Source organism: Balaenoptera ricei, chromosome 7, assembly GCF_028023285.1.
Source record: "Balaenoptera ricei isolate mBalRic1 chromosome 7, mBalRic1.hap2, whole genome shotgun sequence".
Taxonomy (NCBI): Eukaryota; Metazoa; Chordata; class Mammalia; order Artiodactyla; family Balaenopteridae; genus Balaenoptera; species Balaenoptera ricei.
In genome coordinates this window covers 14,790,270-14,812,767 of record NC_082645.1, presented here as the reverse complement: position 1 = coordinate 14,812,767, position 22,498 = coordinate 14,790,270, and the positions used below count along the sequence as shown (strand labels likewise).

Genomic DNA, 22,498 nt, shown 5'->3' with positions numbered 1-22,498 from the left:
CTTCCAAATATGGAGACTCATTCTCCCTACTGTGGATGTGGATTTAGTGACTTCCTTCTAACAAATAGAATAAGGTCAGAGTGATGGAGTGTAGCTTCTGAAACTAGTTCATAAAAGGCTCTGTGTCCTCCTCCTTGCTCTGTCTGAGATCGCTCGGCCTGGGGGAACTTGCTGCCATGTCATGAGGATACTCAAGCAGCCTCAAGGAGGACCCATGTGGTGAGGAACTCAGGTCTCCAGTCAACAGCCAGTGATCTTGAAAGCAGATCTTCCAGCCATGGTCAAGGCTTCAGATGACCAGACCTCCAGCCAACGTCCTGACTGCAACCTTGTTATGGGCTGAATTGTGAACCCCTCACCAAGTTCATATGTTGAAAGTCCTAACCCTCAGTACCTCACAATGGAACTGTATTTGAAGATAAAGCCCTTTTAAAGAGGTGGTGATGTTAAACTGAAGCTGTGAGGGTGGGGCGTAATCCAACATGACTGATATCCTTGTAAGAAGAGGAAGAAATACCAGAGCTGTACATGCAGAGGGATGGCCATACGAGGACAAAGTAGCAAGAGGGTAACTGTCTGCAAGCCAAGGAGAGGGGCCTTGGGAAGAACCACCCCTGCCAACATCTTTGGTCTGAGACTTCCAGCTCCAGAATTATGAGAACATAAATATCTATTGTTTAAGCTGCCTAGTCAGTGGCATTTTGTTAGGGCAACCCTAGAAAATAAATATAAACCACGTGAGTGTTCCTGGCCCAGAACCACCCAGATAAGCTGTTCTTGGATTTCAGAAATTGGGTGAGGAAATAAATATTTGTCATTTTAAGCTGCAAAGTCTTGGAGTAATTTGTTATGCAGCAGTAGATAACTAATACAATTACCTCTCCCTCTCACATCTTCATTCTTTCTTACTCTTCTGGTTTTCCTCCCTGCATATAGATGCAAGTGTTGTCTATCTTAAAATGAATTTTCTTGGCCTCATGACTGCCTCCAGCTATTGCCCTCCTCTTGTTTCTATTCCACAGCTGAACTGCCTGAAAGAGTTGCCCCATCATGCTGCCTCCACTATCTCACCCTTCATGCCTTCCCAAGCCTTGGGTCACACACACATACCCACAAATGCTGCACCGACTCCTCCAGGGCCAACATTGCTCAAGTCCATGCCAGGACTTTTTCAGCCATGTCTTGTTCCCTGAGCACGCCCCCTTGGCTTCTGCAGGACTACACTTCCCTGTCATTCCGTTGCTTTTGGGGGTCCCCTCAATCTCCTCCCAGGGCCCTTTCCCTCACCTTGATCTCTTCGTGTCTGAGAGAGATGCTGGTTGTTTTTGTCTGCCTGATGTGCCTTCCCCTATTTTCTTTTGAGGGAAATTCTCCTCCCTTTGTCCAAAATGTTTCTGATGGGAACCATGAATCATGGTACCTCAAAGATGGCATGCGATCCAAGAAAGGGCTTTCGCTGAGATGTTCTGAATTGGAGCTGGGGATTAGTTTTCTTCTCTAGTTACAAAGTTCTGAAATGTGATTCCAGAACTGCCAGGGGCTATGGTCCTACTGTCCTGAAAATAGCTGATATGAGAGAAGAAAGTTGGAAGGACAGGAGGGAATGAAACAAAAGACAGAAATCCTGTCTTTGACTTTTTGCACTTTGTTATTTGAGCTAAGCCATCTGTACTCTGTCATTGAAACCAAAGAATTCTCATTGATATGGTGGTCCTCATTCTATTCTCCTTCAGTCTGCCCACTCCCCTTGCACATTCCCACCCTCTCCCAGGGCCACTGACAGAATCAAAGCACTTCTGAGTCTGAAGTCAATGTCTCAAATCCTCATCTCTATCCGGAACTCCAGCTCCACCAAGGCCCTAGTCTCTGGATATCTCCAGCAGATAAGCCATGGGCACAACAAACTCAACATGACCACACATCTCCTCTGTCTCTAAATCTGCTCTTTCCCCTTCATTCTTTATCTCAGTGAATGAAACTAGCAATTGTTGAAGAAAACACTTCAGTCATCCTATGATCCTCATATCTAAATGATCACTAGGATCTGAAGATTTCATCTTTTAAAAGCTTGAGGTTACCACCTATATGTTGTCTGCAAGAAACTCACTTTAAATATAAAGACACAGATAGATTAAAGATAAAGAGATAGAGAAAAATATACCATGTTAATATTAATCAAAAGAAAGCTGGGGACTTCCCTGGTGGTGCAGTGGATAAGACTCTGCACTCCTAATGCAGGGGGCCTGGATTCAATCCCTGGTCGGGGAACTAGATCTCACATGCATGCCACAACTAAGAGTTTGCGTGCCACAATTAAGGAGTCCGCATGCTGCAACTAAAGAGCCAGTGAGCCGCAACTAAGGAACCCTGGAGCTGCAACTAAGGAGCCCATGTGTGGCAACTAAGGAGCTGGCGAGCCGCAACTAAGATCAGGAGCTGCAGCTAAGGAGCCCACGAGCCACAACTAAGGAGGCCCCCTGCCACAACTAAGACCCAGCACAACCAAATAAATAAATAAATATTAAAAAAAAAAAGAAAGCTGGAGTAGCTATACTAATTTTAGGTAGTCCTGACTTCAGGGCAACGAAAATTATGAGGAATATAAAGGGGAATTACATAATAATAAAGGGGCCAATTTCCAAAGAAGATATAACTTTACTTAACATGTATGTGTGTAACAACAGAGCATCAAAATACATGTGGTAAACTGATAAACCTACAAGGAGAAAAAAATAAATCCACTATTATGGTTGGAGGCTTTAACACCCCTTTATCAGTAATGACATATTTGGCAGGCATAAAATCAATAAGTACATAGTTGAAATGCATAGCATTGTTAGTCAACTGGATCTAATTGACACTTGTAGAATACTTCATCTAACAACAGCAGAATATACCTTCTTCTCAAGTTCACATGGAACATTCACCAAGATAGGCCACCTCCTGGGCCATAACACCCCTGAGGAAATTTAAAAAATAAAAATCATACAATGTCTGTTGTCAGACCACAAAAAAATTGAACTAGAAATCAAAATAGCTAGAAAATCCCCAAATATTTGGAGATTAAGAAACATACTTATAAATAACACAAGTCAAAGTCTCAAGAAAATTCTTAAAGTGTTTTCAACTAAATGAAAATGAAGATACAACTTACTAAAAGTTGTGGAATGCAGTGAAAGCAGTGCTTAGAAGGGAATTTATAATACTGAAAGACTATATTTAAAAAGATGAGGATCCAAATCAAGATGGTGGAGTAGGAAGACACAGAACTCACCTCCCCCCACGAACATATCAAAAGTACATCTACATATGGAACAATTCTTGCGGAAAACTAAGTAGAGACTGACAGAAAGACTCCTGTACAACCAAGGCTCTAAGAAAGATACACACGAAATTGGGTAGGAAGGGAAGAGAAGCTGTCAGGTGGGGGTCTGTGCCCCTGGGAGGGGACTCAGAAGAAAAGAGAGATTACATGGGCAGAGACCCTCCCTGGAGAGGGAGCAGTTTGAGCAACATATTGGGTGCTCTAACCCTGGGGTCTGACAAAGGGAAGACAAGCCCCCTTGGCTCATTGGAGGGCAAGTGGGACTAACAGGAGGGAGGTGGAAATCCTGTACCTTGCTTGTGAGGAACACATGAACACCAGTCTGCTCCCGAAGCAGGGTGGAGAGGGCAGATTGAAACCACACAGCTGGCTGACTGGTTTCCCAGGACCACCCCAGAGCGTGCCCTAACCTGAGCTGAGCAAATGCTCCAGCACTGTTTGCCCCACGTCACAGCTCCACACTGGAGTGAGGGCTGCCATGGCCAAGGAAAAAGCTTGGCTATGAGACTCTGTGGCAGCTCAAACACTAAGCAGCTTCTGAGCAGGGAGGGGGCCGTCATTACTGGTGATTGCACAAGTGATACATCAGAGGCACTCCAGATCTTTGACAGTGGCCATATCAACATATTCTGTGCCCAACGTTCATTGAATACCCAGTCCAGCGCCTCTTGCTCCAGCTCTGCTCCCCTCTGGGGCTGAAGGTGCTGGTGCTGGGAGGGGGAAGAGCACACACTTAAAGGGAACTTAGCCAGCTCACACCTGACACTCAGGGCTTCTGTTCCAGCAACTTGAGATGTAACCCCACCCTTGATAAGGCAACGTTGGCCACTGAGGAAAGGGTAAGCCCCACTTCACACCTGGCTCTAGCCCTAGCCCCTCCTTCTCCAGCCCCACCTACTACCAAGAAGACAGCTGCCAACACACCCTGGGGAAAGACATCATTTGTGTTCACATCAAACCCATCTCTCCCAGCAAAGCCACTGGGCACAAGCAAAATGTATAGGGATGCTCCCACATAAGGACACACTTTCAAGACCACCATAGGTAACAATTTCACTTAAATTCATAGAGACAGAGAAAGATAATTAAAATGAGAAGAGAGAAGAATTTGTCTCAATTGAAAGAACAAGAGAAAACCCTAAAAAAAAAAACAACTAATGAAACAGAAATAAATAATTTAGTAGATAAAGAATTCAAAGCATTAGTAATAACAATGTTAACTGAATTAAGGAAAAGAATGGATGAACAAGGGAGAATTTTAACAAGGAACTAGAAAATATAAAAAAGAACCAGTCAGAACTGAAGAATACAATAACTCAAATGAAAAGTGTTCTAGAAGGAATGAACAACAGACTAGGTGATACAGAACAACACATAAGTGATCTGGAGGTAGAATAGTGGAAATCACCCAAACAAAACAGTAAAAAGAAAAACAAATTTTTAAAAATGAAAACAGTTTAAGGGATCTTTGGGACAACATCAAGTGTACCAATATTTACAGCATAGGAGTCCCAGAAGAAGAAGAGATAGAGAAGAAAGTAAAAAATGTATTTAATGAAATTATGGCTGAAAACTTCCCAAGCCTGAAGAAGGAAACAGATATCTGGGTACAGGAAGCACAGAGAGTCCCAAACAAGATGAACACAAACAGACCCACACCAAGACATATCATAATTAAAATGGCAAAAGTTAAAGAAAAAAGAGAATTCTAGAGGCAGCAAGAGAAAACCAGAGTTATATACAAGGGAACCCCAATAAGACTCTCAGCTGGTTTTTCTGCAGAAGCTTTACAGACCAAAAGGAAGTGACATGATATATTTAAAATGTTGAAAGGGAAAAACCTGAAATCTAGGATACTCTACCCAGCAAGATTATCATTTAGAATTCAAGGAGAGATAAACAGCTTTTCAAACCAGCAAAACCTGAAAGAGTTCATCAGTACTAAAATAACCCTAAAAGAAATGTTAAAGGGTCTTCTCAAAGTGGAAAAGAAAAAGCTATAAGAAGAAGTAAGTATCTATAGGAAAGAAAAAAATCCCACTAGTAAAGGCACATATATAGTAAAGGCTGAGGATCAGCCACTTAAATAAGCTAGTATGAAGGTTAAAAGACAAAAAATTAAAATAAAACTAAGTATAACTAAAAAAAATTAAAATAAAACTAAGTATAACTACAATAATCAGTAAAGGTATAAACATGAAGATATAAAATATGACACCAAAAACACAAAGTATGGGGGAAAAGAATAAAAAATGTAGCTCTTTTAGAATGTGTTTGAAATTAACACATTTAATTTTAATTTTAATTTAATTTTAACAAGACTACCTGTTTAAAACAATTAAATATAGTTATAGGTCAACATATATGAACCCCATGGTAATCCCAAATCAAAAACCTACCATAGATACACAGAAACAAGAGAGAAAGAACAGAAACATACCACTAAATGAAATCAGCAAACCACAAGGGAAGAAACTAAAAGAAGAAGAAAAGAACAAGGAAGGATTACCAAAACAACTGGAAGACAAGCAATAAATGGCAATGCTCCAATCAAAAGGCATAAGGTGGCTGATTGGATTAAAAATGAGACATCTATATGCTGCCTGTAAGAGAATCACTTCAGAGCTAAACACACACACAGATTGAAAGTGAGGGGATGGAAAAAGATATCCAAATGTAAATGACAAGGGCTTCCCTGGTGGTGTTGTGGTAAAGAATCTGCCTGCCAATGCAGGGGGCACGGGTTCAAGCCATGGTCCAGTAAGATCCCACATGCCACAGAACAACTAAGCCTGTGCATCACAACTACTGAGCCTGTTCTCTAGAGCCTGTGAGCCACAACTACTGAAGCCCGCGTGCCTAGAGCCTGTGCTCCACAACAAGAGAAGCCACCACAATGAGAAGCCCGTGCACCACAATAAAGAGTAGCCTCCTCTCACTGCAACTAAAGAAAGCCCATGTGCAGCAACAAGGAACCAATGGAGTCAAAAATAAATAAATAAATAAATAAATAAATCTATTTTTAAAATGTAAATGACAAGAAAGTGGGGTGGCAACACTCATATCAGGCAAAAGAGACTTTAAAACAGAGTCTATAACAAAAGACAAAGAAGAGCATTATATAATGGTAAAGGGATCAATATCAGGAGAGGATATTACACTCATTAACGTATATGCACCCAATACAGGAGCACCTAAATATAGGTGCAAATATTAACAGACATAAAAAGGAAAAATTGACAACAATACAATAATAGTAGGGGACTTCACAACCTTCCAAGACTGAACCAGGAAGAAATAGAAAATATAAACAGACCAAGCACAAGCACTGAAATTGAAACTGTGATTAAAAATCTTCTAAAAAAAAAAAAAATCTTCCAACAAACAAAAGCTCAGGACCAGATGGCTTCACAGGCGAATTCTATCAAACATTTAGAGAAGAGCTAACACCTATCCTTCTCAAACTCTTCCAAAATATAGCAGAGGGAAGAACACTCTCAAACTCATTCTACAAGGTCACCATCACCCTGATACCAAAACCAGACAAAGATGCCACCAAAAAAGAAAACTACAGGCCAATATCACTGATGAACATAGATGCAAAAATCCTCGAGAAAATACTCGCAAACACAATCCAACAGCACATTGAAAGGATCAGACACCATGATCAAGTGGGGTTTATCCCAGGAATGCAAGGATTCTTCAGTATATGCAAATCAATCAATGTGATAAACCATATTAACAAACTGAAGGAGAAAAACCATATGATCATCTCAATAGATGCAGAAAAAGCTTTTGACAAAATTCAACACCCATTTATGATAAAAACCCTCCAGAAAGTAGGCATAGAGGGAACTTACCTCAACATAATAAAGGCCATATATGACAAACACACAGCCAACATCATTCTCAATGGTGAAAACCTTAAACCATTTCCATGAAGATCAGGAACAAGACAAGGTTGCGCACTCTCACCACTATTATTCAACATAGTTTTGGAAGTTTTAGCCATAGCAATCAGAGAAGAAAAAGAAATAAAAGGAATCCAAATTGGAAAAGAAGAAGTAAAACTGTCACTGTTTTCAGATGACATGATACTATACATAGAGAATCCTAAAGATGCTACCAGAAAACTACTAGAGCTAATCAATGAATTTGGTAAAGTAGCAGGGTACAAAATTAATGCACAGAAATCTCTTGCCTTCCTATACACTAATGATGAAAAATCTAAAAGAGAAATTAAGGAAACACTCCCATTTACCACTGCAACAAAAAGAGTAAAATACCCAGGAATAAACCTACCTAAGGAGACAAAAGACCTGTATGCAGAAAACTATAAGACACTGATGAAAGAAATTAAAGGTGATCCAAACAGATGGAGAGATATACCATGTTCTTGGATTGGAAGAATCAACACTGTGAAAATGACTATACTACGCAAAGCAATCTACAGATTCAGTGCAATCCCTATCAAACTACCAATGGCATTTTTCACAGAACTAGAACAAAAAATTTCACAATTTGTATGGAAACACCAAAGACCCCGAATAGCAAAAGCAATCTTGAGAAAGAAAAACGGAGCTGGAGGAATCAGGCTCCCTGACTTCAGACTATACTACAAAGCTACAGTTATCAGACAATATGGTACTGGCACAAAAGCAGAAATATAAATCAGTGGAACAGCATAGAAAGCCAAGAGATAAACCCACACACATATGGTCACCTTATCTTTGATAAAGGAGGCAAGAATATACAATAGAGAAAAGACGGTCTTTTCAATAAGTGGTACTGGGAAAACTGGACAGCTACATGCAAAAGAATGAAATTAGAACACTCCCTAACACCAAACACAAAAATAAACTCAAAATGGATTAAAGACCTAAATGTAAGGCCAGACACTATAAAACTCTTAGAGAAAAACCTAACCAGAACACTCCATGACATAAATCACAGCAAGATCCTTTTTGACCCACCTCCTAAAGAAATGGAAATAAAAACAAAAATAAACAAATGGGACCTAATGAAACTTAAAAGCTTTTGCACAGTAAAGGAAACCATAAACAAGATGAAAAGACAACCCTCAGAATGGGAGAAAATACTTGCAAATGAAACAAGTGACAAAGGATCAATCTCCAAAATATACAAGCAGCTCATGCAGCTCAATATCAAAAAATCAAACAACCCAATCCAAAAACAGGCAGAAGACCTAAATAGACATTCTCCAAAGAAGATACACAGATTGGCAACAAACACATGAAAGGATGCTCAACATCACTAATCATTAGAGAAATGCAAATCAAAACCACAATGAAGAATCACCTCACACTGGTCAGAATGGCCATTATCAAAAAATCTATAAATAATAAATAATGGAGAGGGTGTGGAGAAAAAGGAGCCCTCTTGCACTGTTGGTGAGAATGTAAGTTGATACAGCCACTATGGAGAACGGTATGGAGGTTCCTCAAAAAACTAAAAATAGAACCACCATACGACCCAGCAATCCCACTACTGGGCATATACCCTGAAAAAACCATACTTCAAAAAGAATCATGTACCACAATGTTCACTGCAGCTCTATTTACAATAGCCAGGACATGGAAGCAACCTAAGTGTCCATCAACAGATGAATGGTTACAGAAGATGTGGCACATATATACAATGGAATATTATTCAGTCATAAAAAGAAATAAAATTGAGTTATTTGTAGTGAGGTGGATGGACCTAGGGACTGTCATATAGAGTGAAGTAAGTCAGAAAGAGAAAAACAAATACCTTATGCTAACACATATATGTGGAATCGAAAAAAAAAATAAAGGTTCTGAAGAACCTAGGGGCAGGACAGGAATAAAGATGCAGACATAGAGAATGGACTTGAGGACACAGGAGGGGGAAGGGTAAGCTGGGACGAAGTGAGAGAGTGGCATGGACATATACACACTACCAAATGTAAAACAGATAGCTAGTGGGAAGCAGCTGCATAGCACAGGGAGATCAGCTCGGTGTTTGTGTCCACCTACGGGGTGGGATAGGGAGGGTGGGAGGGAGATGTAAGATGGAGGAGATATGGGGATGTATGTATACATATAGCTGATTCACTTTGTTATACAGCAGAAACTAACACACTATTGTAAAGCAGTAATACTCCAATAAAGATGTTAAAAAAAGAAAAAAAATAGTAGGGGCTTTATACCCCATTTGCATCAATAGACAAATCATAGAGACAGAAAATCAGTAAGGCAGTGGTCTTAAATGACACAATAGACCAGTTGGACTGAATACGTATCACAGGACATTCCATCCAAAACCAGCAGAATATACACTCTTTTCAAATGCACATGGTACGTTCTCCAGGATAGATCACATGCTCCGCCACAAAACAAGTCTCAACAAATTTAAGAAGAAAGAAATTATATCAATCAATTTTTTTTCCACAATGGTATGAAACTAACAATTCATTACAGGAAGAAAAATGGCAAAAACATGTGGGGACTAAACAACATGCTACTAAAAACCAATGAGTCAATGAAGAAATCAAAGAGGAAATTAGAAGATACCTTAAGACAAATGAAAATGTGAACAGAACTTTCCAAAATCTTTGAGATGCTGCATAGCAGTTCTAAGAAGGATACACAGCAATACAGGCCTATCTCAAGAAACAAGAAAAATCTCAAATAAACAACTTAACATTGCATCTAAAGGAAAAAAAAGAACAAGCAAAGCCCAAAGTCAGCCAAAGAAGGAAATAATAAAAATCAGAAAGGAAATAAATAAAATAGAGACCAAAAAACAATAGAAAAGATCAATGAAACCAAGAGCATGTTCGTTGAAAAGATAAACAAAATTGATAAACCTTTAGCCAGCCTCATCAAGAAGAAAAGAGAGACCCAAATAAACCAAATAAGACACAAATAAACAAAATAATAAATGAAAGAGGAGAAATAACAACCAATACAACAGAGATGCAAAAATTTGTAAGAGACTGCTACAGACAGTTATATGTCAACAAACTGAATAACTTAGAGGAAATGGACAATATTTTTAGAAACATACAACCTTCCAATAGTAAGTCAGGAAGAAATATACAACGTGAACAAACCAATCATTAGCAGTGAAGCTGATTTGTAATTAAAAAAGAAAAACAAAAACACTTCCTGGCAAGCAAAAGCCCAGGACTAGACAGCTTCACAGGGAAATCTTACCAAACATATAAAGAAGAGCTAATACCTATTCTTCTCAAACTATTCCAAAAATATCAAAGAGGATGGAACACTCCACAAACCATTCTATGAAGCCACCACCATTCCCCTGACACCAAAACTAGACAAAGACACTACAAAAAAAAAAAAAGTAGCTTACAGGCCAATATTTCTGATGCATATAGATGCAAAAGTCCTCAAAAAAATAGCAAATTTAATTCAACAATATATAAAAAGAATCATACACCATGATCAAGTGGGATTTATTCCAGGGGTGCAAGGATGGTTCAATTTTTACAAATTGATCAATGTGATATGCCACATTAACAAAAGGAAGGATAAAAAAGCACATGATCATCTCAATAGATGCAGAAAAAGCATTTCACAAAATTCAACACCCATGCATGATAAAAACTTTCATCAAAATTGTTATAGAGGGAATATCTCAACATAATAAAGTCCATTTATGACAAGCCCACAACTAATATCATATTCAACAGTGAAGAGCTGAAAGCTTTTCCTCTAAAATCAGGAACAAGACAAGGATGCCCACTCTTGCCACTTCTATTTAACACAGTATTGGAAGTCCTAGACTCAGCAATCACCCAAGAAATAGAAGTAAAAGGCATTCAAATTGGAAGGGAAGAGGTAAAACTGCCATTATTTGCAGGTGAGATGATACTACATATAGAAAACCCTAGCGCCTCCACCAAAACACGATTAGAACTAATAAGTGAATTCAGTAAAGTTGCAGGATACAGTATTAATGTACAGAAATCTGTTGTTTTTCCATACAATAATAATGAACTATAAGAAAGAGAAATTGAGGAAAAAATCCTATTTACAAACACATCAAAAAGAATAAAATAACTAGGAGTAGACTTAACCAAGAAGGTGAAAAACCTGTACTCTGAAAACAATGAAACATTGATGAAGGAATTTGAAAATGATACAAAGAAGTGGGAAGATATCCTGTGTTCTTGGATTGGAAGAATAATATTGTTAAAATGTCCATACTACCAAAAGCAATATACAGACTTAATGTAATCCCTGTCAAAATACCCATGACATTTTTCACAGAACTAGGAAAAATAATTCTAAATTTTTTATGGACCCGCAGAAGACCCCGAATTGCCAAAACTATCTTGAGAAAGAACAAAGCTAGAGGCATCATGCTCCCTGACTTCAGGTTATATTACAAAGCTACAGTAATCAAAACAGCAGATATTGGCACAAAAATAGACATATCAATCAATGGAACAGAATAGAGAGCCCAGAAATAAACCCACACACCTATGGACAATTAGTCTTTGACAAAGGAGGCAAGAATATATAATGGAGAAAATACAGTCTCTTCAATAAGTTCTGCTGGAAAAACTGGACAGCTGCATGTAAAAGAATGAAATTCAAACATTTCCTCACACCATATACAAAATAAACTCAAAATGGTTTAAAGACTAAATGTGAGACCTGAAACTGTAAAACTCCTACAAGAGAAAATAGGCAGAACACTCTGACATAAATTGTAGCAATAATTTTTGGAGCTGTTCTCCTAAGGCAAATGAAATGAAAGCAAAAATAAACAAATGGGTCCTAATTAAACCTAAAAGCTTTTTCACAGCATGGAAAGCATCAACAAAATGAAAAGACAACCTACTAAATGGGAGAATATACTTGCAAATTATATGACTGATAAGGGGTTAATATTCAAAATGTATAAACTGTTCATACAACTCAATCTCAAAAACAAAACAAAAACCAAAGAACCCAATTTAAAAATGGGCAGAAAACCTGAATATACATTTTTCCAAAGAAGATATACAGATGGCCAACAGGCATATGAATAAATGCTTGGGGACTTCGCTGGTGGCGAAGTGGATAAGACTCCACACTCCCAATGTAGGGGGCCTGGGTTTGATCCCTGGTCAGGGAACTAGATCCCACATGCATGCCACAACTATGAGTTTGCATGCCACAGCTAAGGAGCCCATAAGCCACAACTAAGGAGCCCATGTGCTGCAACGAAGGAGCCAGCACAACCAAATAAATAAATAAATAAATATTTAAAAAAAGAAAAAATGCTCAACATTACTAATTATCAGAGAAATGCAAATCAAAAACACAATGAGAAACTTCACACCTGTCAAAATGGCTATCATCATCCTCAAAAAACCTAAAAATAGAACTACCATATGATCCAGCATTTGCACTCCTGGGTATATATCCAGAAAAAACCAGAAACACTAATTTGAAAAGATACATGTGCCTCAGTGCTCACAGCAGCACTGTTTACAATAGCCAAGATATGGAAGTTACCCAAGTGTCCATCAACAGACAAATGGATAAAGAAGATGTGGTACATAAATATACAATGGACTATTACTTGGCCATAAAATAAGAATGAAATTCTGCCCTTTGCAGCAATGTGGGTGGTCCTAGAGAATATTATGTTTAGTGAAATAAGTCAAATAGAGAAAGACAAATACTGTATGATATCACTTATATGTGGAATCTAAAAAATAATACAAATGAGGGGCTTCCTTGGCGGTCCAGTGGTTAAGACTCTAAGCTTCCACTGCAGGGGGCATGGGTTCGATCCCTGGTTGGGGAACCGAGATCCCACATGCTGCACGGTGCAGCCAAAAAAAAAAAAAAAAAAAAAAACCAAATGAATGTATATAGCAAAACACAAACAGACTCACAGATATAGAAAACTAATGGTTTCCAAGAGGGAAAGGGAAGAGGGAGGGGCAAGTTAGGGGTATAGGGTTAAGAGACACAAACTAAGCAACACAGATATATTGTATAGCACAGGGAAATATAGCCATTATCTTGTAATAACTTTTAATGGAGTATAATCTGTAAAAATACTGAGTCACTATGCTGTACACCTGAAACTAATATAATACGTAAATCCACTATATATCAGTAAATTTTTTTAATTCAAAAATAAAAGATATAAAATTAATGATCTAAGCTTCCACCTTAGAGAAAGAGGAGCAATATAATCCTAAAGCAATAAGAAAAATAAATGAATATTTAAAATTAGAACAGAAATCATGAAATTGAAAACAGGAAATCAACAGAGAAAATCAATGAAACCAAAATCTGGTTCTTAGAAAACATCAATTAGACTGATAAACCTCTAGCCAGGCTAACCAAGAAAAAAAGAGAGAAGACACAATTTCTAATATGGAAATGAAAGAGGGACACCCCATTGATAACTGATCTGATCCCAGGGACATTAAAAGGGTAATAAAGCAATATTATGAACAACTCTATCCCTACGAATTTGGTAACTTAGATGAAGTGGACCAATTCCCTGAAAGATGCAATCTACTGAAACTCTCATAAAAAGAAATAGACTATCTACATAGGTCTATACCTAGGTATACCTATACCTAGAAAAATTGAATTAATAATTAAGAACTTTTCAAAAAAGAACATGCCAGGCTCAGATGGTTTCATTGATAAAGTCTACCAAACATTTAAGGAAAAAAATGATACCAATTCTCTACAATATCTTCCAAGAAATAGAAGCAGAGAGACCACTTCCTAACTCATTCAATGAGGCCAGCATTACCGTAATACCAAAACCAGATAACAGACATTAAAAGAAAGGAAAAACTTGAGGGTTTCTCCCCTCCTGCCCATCCCTTAGTCCCCTATCATCCTTCACTTGGTAGAATGGAAGCCTCCCAGGTGGACTTGCTTCTTCCGTTCTCTCCAAAAATCATTCTTCATTTAACCAACCAAGTAATCTTTAAAAGATGGAAAAAATCAATCATGTCAGGCCTCTCCACAGCTAAGAGTGTGCTGTATCTTTATAGCATTCAAGGTCCTTCAGGATCCTAACTTGCCTACCTTTTCAGCTTGCCCTGTATCTCACCTCTTCCCCCAGGATGTGCTGAATTTCATGCGGTTCCTGAAATACCCCATATTCTCTCTCACCTCAGTGTCTCTGAACTTGATCTGAAATGAGTTAGGAACACATACACATGCACACATGTACTCACACACAGGCACACACGTCTCACATGCAGCAGCTGTTGCTACGTCATCCCTTACTTCTGTTTTTTTCTTATGTCACTTACTTCTGTTTCTCCCACATTTGTGAGAAACTTAGGAGCAGAACTGTGCCTTACTCATCCCAGAAGGAGTTCACCATATGATTGCTGAATGAATGGATGGATGGGTGGGTGGATAGGTGGATGGATGAATGGGTCCTGGGGGATGGAAGCAGCCCCGCCCACATCCCAGGAAGGCAGGTAAGGGGTTGCTCCTGAGGGGAAGCCCAGGGGTATTTGCAAGTTCCTGCCCCTTTGAGGTGAGATGCTTCTTCTTAGCTCAGACCCTCTTGTCCAGCTCTGAGGCAGGTCACTGTGGCTGAGCCCATGGTGGTCAGTACCTTGCATTGGCCCCAGGGTCTACCTAATCTTAAGAATCAGAATGGGGATGACTATCACCCGAGGGGAGAAGGGTAAGCTGCTGGTTCCCAAAGACGTCCTCAGAGCTGCTGGAGGTCTAAAACCACACCACTAACATGCATTTCTGGGTCATCATTGAACATCAGTGTGGGGGGAGTGGGTAAGAAAATGCTGAAAGGTGAATGAGAAAGTGGACCTGGGGAGAAAATCAAAGGTTGCAGGGACCAGGAGGGACCAGAGTGGGCCGGGGGCTGTGTGCCAGGTGGTGGGTGGGGCACAGATCAGCAGACTGGGGTCTAAGAGGCAAAGCCAAATTGAGACTCTAGTCTGTGGGCTGCCAGGCCAGAAGGAGCCCCTATCCTAGAGGGCTGACAAAGCATTGCCCAAGTCAGGGATGCGAGCATCTTTGGGTCAAAAGGGTGTCTGGGGCTGGGTGAGAGGTTGAGAGGCTTGGAAGGTACATACGCTATGCCACCAGCTAACTGCCTATTCCCCACCCTCCCAGAGCTCAAGGTCCCTAGTGTAGAATCCGACACTGCAAGGAAAACAAAGCCTGCACGGGCTGGCAAAGGTGGGAAGGGCCAATGCTCTGTGGAAATCAGCATCATCCAGCAGGTGACAGGGATCCGGGCTGGCCCACCCACTCCAGACAGTCAAGAAAGTCAAATATCGGCAGTTTCACGTGGTTCCATCTAATACATGTTGATATATGAGTATGTAATAAACACAAGCTATAAGATATATTTTTTGGAGATACATCTTTTTTAGAGGTAACTGTATTAAACCATTGACAGTGGTTTCTTCTGGAGAAAGGAATTGGCATGGGGAGCAGAGGGAGATGAGCCTTTCCACATCCAGAGATTGCTTTTATTATTAATTTTACTGTTCACAGGATTGTCCAGGGGCCTGAAATCCCACCTCGTCCCCACAGTGATGACTACCTGCAAAGATCAGCCACCAAGCTCAGTGACAGGGCGGTATGGAAGAGCTCACGGCAGTCGCAGCTGCACTGAGCTGGGAGCTCTCAGTGTGGCGGGGTTCAGCTGTGCATACAGGAAAGGGCCTGGGAATCCAGAGTCTAAGCCCCTCTGTGGGCCCTGATCCACCCAGGGACAGCTCAGCCCCTCTCTGCAGCCCAGGGCCCCAGAGGGCCTGAAGAAAGACACACCCTCTGTTGAAAGCAAGTCCCACCCCACCCAGGACTGCCCGGCATTCGGGATGATGTCCAGGGGTGGCACTTCCAGGAATACATGTGACTGGCCGCCCAGAAGGTGTAGAGAGGTGCCCCGGCCCAGAGACGTGATGCTCCTGGGTCCTTGGTAGGGCTCCTTCCCTTCTGCCCAGGTCACCCAGGGTGAGGATGTGAAGGTATAGTCCTGTGTCCCGTCTTCCCTTAGAGGGCACAGGGCCTGGCCACCCTCACTGCCAAAAACCTTGCAGTGTGAGACAATGAGAGACCCCGTTTCCCCAGAGCCAGGCTCCTGGCCCCTGCAGGGGAAGTCAGAGATGGCAGGGTGGCCCCGGTGAAGGGGCCCTCCCAGGGGAATCTCTCCTCCTAGCAGGGCTCTGCTCCCACTCCTGAGACGCAGTGCACTTGTGGGGAACTCAGCAAGGCTGCCGGTCCCCTGCAAAGTCATACAGCGAGTGAATTAAACTAGGTTTATCCAGTCCCCTCTCACACCTGGGTTCAAGTGCTTTCTGGCTCCCTGCAGGTACAGGTGAAGTCCCTGCCTCTCCAAACTCATCTCCAGGCCACTCTTCCAGACCTGGCTTAAGAGTCCCCTTGCAGCCTCCTTGACTCTGTCCTCAGCCACCCTAGCTAATATCTGTCTCTCTCATGTCCCAGAAGACCCTAGCCAGCCCTTGGGAAGGATGTTCACCACCCTGCACTGAAACCCATGGTTTACACCTGTCCAGAGAACATTCTTTTCCTCAAGCTTTGCCTTGGCGGGGTGCTGTCAGCCTACCTGGAGAGAGCTTGGCAGGGACGGCCCTGGAGAAGCCCTCCTGAATTTACCGTTTATGTCAATAGCATTTCCTCTCTTGGTACCCCCTTCATGGTATCCCATCAGGAAAGATGGGCTTCTTGTCAGAAACGGGCTTGTTCTTAACTCAAGGACATTATTAATCTAGTCACTGCTTCTATTTTATTTTTGCATTATCCGCCAGGAAGCTCAGAATACATTTGGTAGCTCTGTCTAGCAAATAGACTGGAGCTTCGTTTGCAAACCTTTCTCCAGCTGCATTGTATTTACCTTAATTTTCCTTCATCTTGGTTTCTCATTTATTGTATTCATATTTCTGATTCTGTTGTATTGCACGTATCTCTGGAAGCTGTCTCAAATGACTCTCTTCTGTTTACTTTTGAATAAGGCAGGTGATGGATGAGAGAGAGGTTGATAGATACATCCACATGTGCATGCCAGTCTCCCATTGTGCTGTGGCCCCTTTCTGTACCCTCAGCACTTCGTCCCTAGCCCCCCAAACAGAGTAGGGGCTCCTACTACACTGTGCTGAAAGTTTTCCAATGGTAGTCCATTCATTTAATCTGTACAATAATGCTGTAAGGTAAGTGATGTCTTTGCATTTGACCGATGAAGAAACCGAGGCTTCAGGTCCCATACTTGGTAGGTGGTTGAGTCAGGATTTGAGCCCACGCTTGTCTGGCTCTGCTCGTTTATTCCACTTTACCTCTTTCCCGAGTCTGACGTGCTCCACTCTCTAGGGCTGCACTGTCTAATATGGTAACCACTAGCCACATGCGGCTATTGAAATTTAAATTAATCTTAGTTAAAATTAAAAATTCAGTCCCTCAGGTACACTGGCCACACCCCCTGGGCTCCATGGCCACATGTGGCCAGTGGCTGCTGTATTAGACAGTGCAGGAGAGAATGCTGCTCTCAGCGTGGAAAGAGCATTTCCCACGGCCTCCCTACACCTACGCTGCGTTCCTGCCAGGAGCCAGCAGTGCCCGAGCTGGACTTGTACTTTCTTTCCTCTGCATCTTTACTTTTTTTTTTTTTCGGCCGTGCCGCACAGCTTGTGGGATCTTCGTTCCCCGACCAGGGATCGAACCCGTGTCCCCTGCAGTGGAAGTGTGGAGTCCTCACCACTGGACGGCCAGGGAAGTCCCTCCTCTGCATCTTTAGGATGGCCCTTCCTCAGCCGGGGCATCCCCTGCCCTCCACCATCGCCATCAAGCCATCCTTGCCTTCACAGTCCACTCCGGTCCCTCCCCCTTCCTCACCTGTCCTCAGCCCCAGCGATCTCCACCTCTGACTTCCTGCTGCTGTGAGGCCTGTACCCCCGGATGGGTGACTTTTCCTTTGCACGGTCTCACCTCACCAGCCTGGCAGAGCAGGAACGTGATACAGGCTGCTTGATTACTTGAGGAGGAAGACAAGACAGTCTAACATGGCAGTGGACTAGAAAATGTGACTTCGTTCCGACCTCTCTTTCTGCCACTCACGACTCCACTCCTCTATACATCTGCCCAGGGCCTACTCTCCACCAGGTCCTGGGTGGGTGCAGGGGCCAGAGGAAACAGGAGGTCCGGTCTGTGCCCTCAAGGCAGGCATATCCAGTAGCCTTGGGCAAAGGATTTTACCCTCCTTCATCTCAATGTCCTCTCTTGTGAAAATGATCTATAATTCCTGCTGTTCCTCCCTGGAGGGCTTTGTCGTGGAGACTAAGGATGTGCAAGCAAGTTCCTTCATAAGACATGAGAAGCACCAAGTTACCCGAATGCATCTGGGAAAGTGGGAAACGTTTGCCCCTGCTGTGTCACCCCTCCGCAGAGCTGTGGCCCGCTCCCCCCCGAAGGCCTGGCCATGCTGAAGCGTGGGTGCAGCAGGGCCCACGACACGCACGCACAGCTCCCCTGGGTAGAGGCCGCAAGGGCTAGCTGCTCAGCTCCCGGAGGGTCCAGGGTAGGGGCGGTGATACTGAGCTGAGTGGTTTTCTTCTTTTTTTTGGCCGGCATGTGAGATCTTAGTTCCCCGACCAGGGATCGAACCGGCGCCCCCTGCCGTGGAAGCGCGGAGTCTTCACCACTGGACTGCCAGGGAAGTCCCTGAGCTGAGTGCTTCTGAACAAAGATTCCTTGTGTGTGTGTGTGTGTGTGGGGGGGGTGGGTGTGTGTGCTCTGCACGCAGAGCTTTGGTTTTCTTCAAAATAAAATCCTGAATGGAGTTCGGGGGTTTTATGGGTTGGAACAAAATTCAAGTCCAGAGTTACAGAGTGGAGGCTGAGGGGGAGGCCTGGTTGTAGGGTCAGGAGGCTTAGGATGGGGCCGCCCCCTGCCCGCGGCCAGCCGCTCCCCACAGGGAGTCCATGTCAGATTCCCTCCTCTGGGAGGTGGGGACGGGTGCCCACCGCGCTGACCACTCGAGGGAGGAGCCCAGGCTGGTGGCCCTCCTCTGCCCACAGCACAGCACCCCTCCCAGGGAAGACCTTGAGGCCTGGCAGGCAGGGTCCTGCCTTACCCGGGGGCCCAGGCCGCTCAGAGGCGACTAACACACCTGTCTACAATTGTCCAAGAAGGTAGGTGGTGGCTCAGAGGAGCCCGGGCCTCGGAGTCGAGTCCCCCTTTGCTTCTTCGCGTGGGCACTTCAACTCCCACGGTCCTCAGTCTCCTTGTCGGTAAAACACCAGTGTGCAGTGACATGGCACATATGGCACGGCTGACGTTGCCAGGTGCCCGGTCCTTGGCGCCGAGGCTGTCCTTCATGCCCCATGAGGCCCCCCCTCCAAGGCCCTCCTGCTGGAAAAAGGCAGCCCCAGCACCTGTCATCCTCCTCCGCTCCCGAGTCTGCCTTCCTAGAGCAGAAGACTGGGACACCTCCTGTCCCTCGTCCTCCTGCAGCCCCCCAGGGGCCCTGCAGCTGCCGGGATGGACCTCTGCACTGGGGCTCTGGTTTCCAGGCTGCCGCAGGGGCTCTCCAGCTCACTCCTGGTCATGTGGACAAGGTTTTTCCCACATTGTTCCCTACAGGGCTTCCCCAGGTCTGTATCTCCCAACCCACCTCCTGCCCAGAGACCCTCCTCCCGGGAGGCGCTTCCCCTCCCATGCCCCCAGCTGGCAGAATGCAGGCCCGGGGCACCTGGCACACAGAGAGGGCCCCAAGAGCTCTCTTACCTTGTCGGGGTGGGGCTCTTGTTGACCACCTTCCCCTCTGCCCTCAGCACTCTGAAAGAGCTGGGCAAGGAGGCAGTGCCAGGGCTCTGGGCGCGTCGGAGAACACAGCGGAAGGGCCCCAAGAGGAAACGGCGGAGTCCTCCGGGCCCACGTAATTTATTACAGGACTTTGTCCTTGGGCTCCAGGCACACCCACTCCCACACGGCTCCTGCAGCCCCAGCTAGCAGAGCTTCCCGGCGGTCCGATCTTTAACCCCAGCCTCTGCAGCAGAGAGTCCCCAAGGGCCATTAGAGCCCAATTCCACACACCTGTTGCTGGCCACCAGCCAAATCCCACGGTGACCATCCATCCAGGGAGCTGAGCATCTTTCCGGGACTCCAAGGCAGCCCATGCGGGGGCTCTGCTCCCAAACACCCCATGTCCTAATCGGGGGCACACACAGGAGGTGCCAGGAAGCCTTACACCAGAGCTAAAGGCCATTGGGGCAACTAGATTCCCAGGAGGGTCCCTGGGAGCAGAGGGGGCTGGCTTGGGCTGGGACCTGAATGCAGGGGGGATTTTTGCTATGAGGCAAATTCAGATCCTTCTGAAGAAAAGGGCATCAGGCAGCGTGTCCTGGGAGAGGCCAGGCTGAAGGGGACAGGCCGACCCTGGAAGTGAGGGTGAGGGCTTTGGAGGTGGGTGGAAAATGAGTCCACGGGAGATACCTGCTCAGCTGCAACGCTTTCCCTGGGCGAGGAGAGGCCTCGGGGGTCCTCACTGTTGGCCCAACTAGAGCTGGTCAGGATCTGTCCCTTCCCCAGGACTTGGGAGGAAGCCCCAGGCAGAGGTGTAGGGACTAGCTATCATCTTTTAGACAGAGCTGAGGCCACAGCAGGGCAGCAGCCCTGAGCTTGGGCCTCTCTGGAGGACAGGAGCCAAATGCTGGTGGGAGAGAGAAGGGTAAAGTAGAAGAGCCACAGGGGCAGAGACCACGTGGCCCCAGAGAGAGGCGGTGGCCACTGCTGCCTGAGCTTCCTGTGCTTCCTGCAGTGGGCTCCGCGGAAGCTTCCTTCTGCTACACACTCCATTGTTGAGACAGCTTGAAGGAGTTTCTGTTCCTTACAGCCAACCAGCCCAGGACAAAGGCAGGGAAGCGAATTGGGAGGTGACTTAAGGAAGGGCCATTTGGAGGAAGCGTGGGCCCTGAGGTTTTCAGCCAGCTTCCTACCCACTCCCCGCAAGCACTGTGTTCAAGATCTGCCCGGCTCCAGCTAGCCTCCTGGCCCGTAAAACCTCACCCAGTTCCTGGGCCAATGCTTGCTTCTGGGGGGCTTCACATGGCCGGTGGCTTTTCTGGTTTAGGAAGATACCATTTCACTCCCACAGGATTGGCACCGCTGATCCTAGCAGCTCCTGGAAATGGCAAGCCCCCTACTTTGGGATTCCCGGGACCAGGTTACGTCCTCTATAGCCCTCATTCCACTGTCCTCTTGCAAAAAAATATAGTGAAACAGAATATCTGTGTAGAACAGAATGACTTATAAGACATCTCTCTCCAGAGCCTGTCTTAAAATTTGATAGAAACACATTTGGGATACTTACAAACTTGTCTCCTGCTTTTTTTTTTTTTTTTTTTTACATCTGACATTAAATCATAAGCATTTTCTGACACTGTACCAAACTTTAACCACCAGTCTTTAAAGACAGCGTGCTGAAAGACAAATATCGTATGATATCGCTTATATGTGGAATCTAAAAAACATGGTACAAATGAACTTATTTACAAAACAGAAATAGAGTCACAGATGTAGAAAATAAACTTTAGGTTACAAAGGGGTAAAGGGTGGGGAGGGATCAATTGGGAGGTTGGGATTGACACATGCACTCTATTATGTATAAAATAGATAACTAGTACGGACCTACTGTATAGCACAGGGAACTCTACTCAATACTCTGTATTGACATACAGGGGAAAAGAACCTAGAAAAGAGTGGATATATGTATATGTATAAATGATTCACTTTGCTGTACAGCAGAAACTAACACAACATTGTAAATCAACTATACTCCAATAAAGATTAATTAAAAAAAAAAAGACAGCATGGTGGTCCAACCTACAAGCGCTCCATCATTCGTGTAGCAGTCATCCCTGAATGGACATCAGGAGGCAGCCAGTCCGTCACTATCATCCGCAGCACCGCGATGGACAAGTCTGTGCTCACAGCTTTGTTTGCATTATGTCATTACAGGGAGGTTCCAGAAGGGAACTTACTGAAACAAGGGGCTTGAATGTTTTGTTGCTAACCTTTCTCAAGTGGCACGTCAAGTCCTCCCTCCCAGCAAACAGCGTCCATACAACTTCAAGGACCTGGCCTGACTGCTGTGTCAGTTGGCAGGGCTCAAAGAGGACAGCTGAGGGGCAGTTCTCCG

General features: G+C 43.9%; 1 protein-coding gene across 1 annotated transcript in view; it reads right to left on the bottom strand.

Moving 5' to 3' along the window:
• The window catches only part of MYO7B (myosin VIIB), a 105,566-nt gene extending 85,096 nt beyond the window's left edge, over positions 1-20,470 (bottom strand). The window contains exon 1 of the mRNA XM_059927697.1: positions 20,395-20,470. Within this exon, the coding sequence (XP_059783680.1) occupies positions 20,395-20,451 (57 nt within the window). The 5' untranslated portion in view covers positions 20,452-20,470. The remainder of the gene's footprint in view (positions 1-20,394) is intronic.
• Between the last annotated feature and the right edge of the window lie 2,028 nt (positions 20,471-22,498).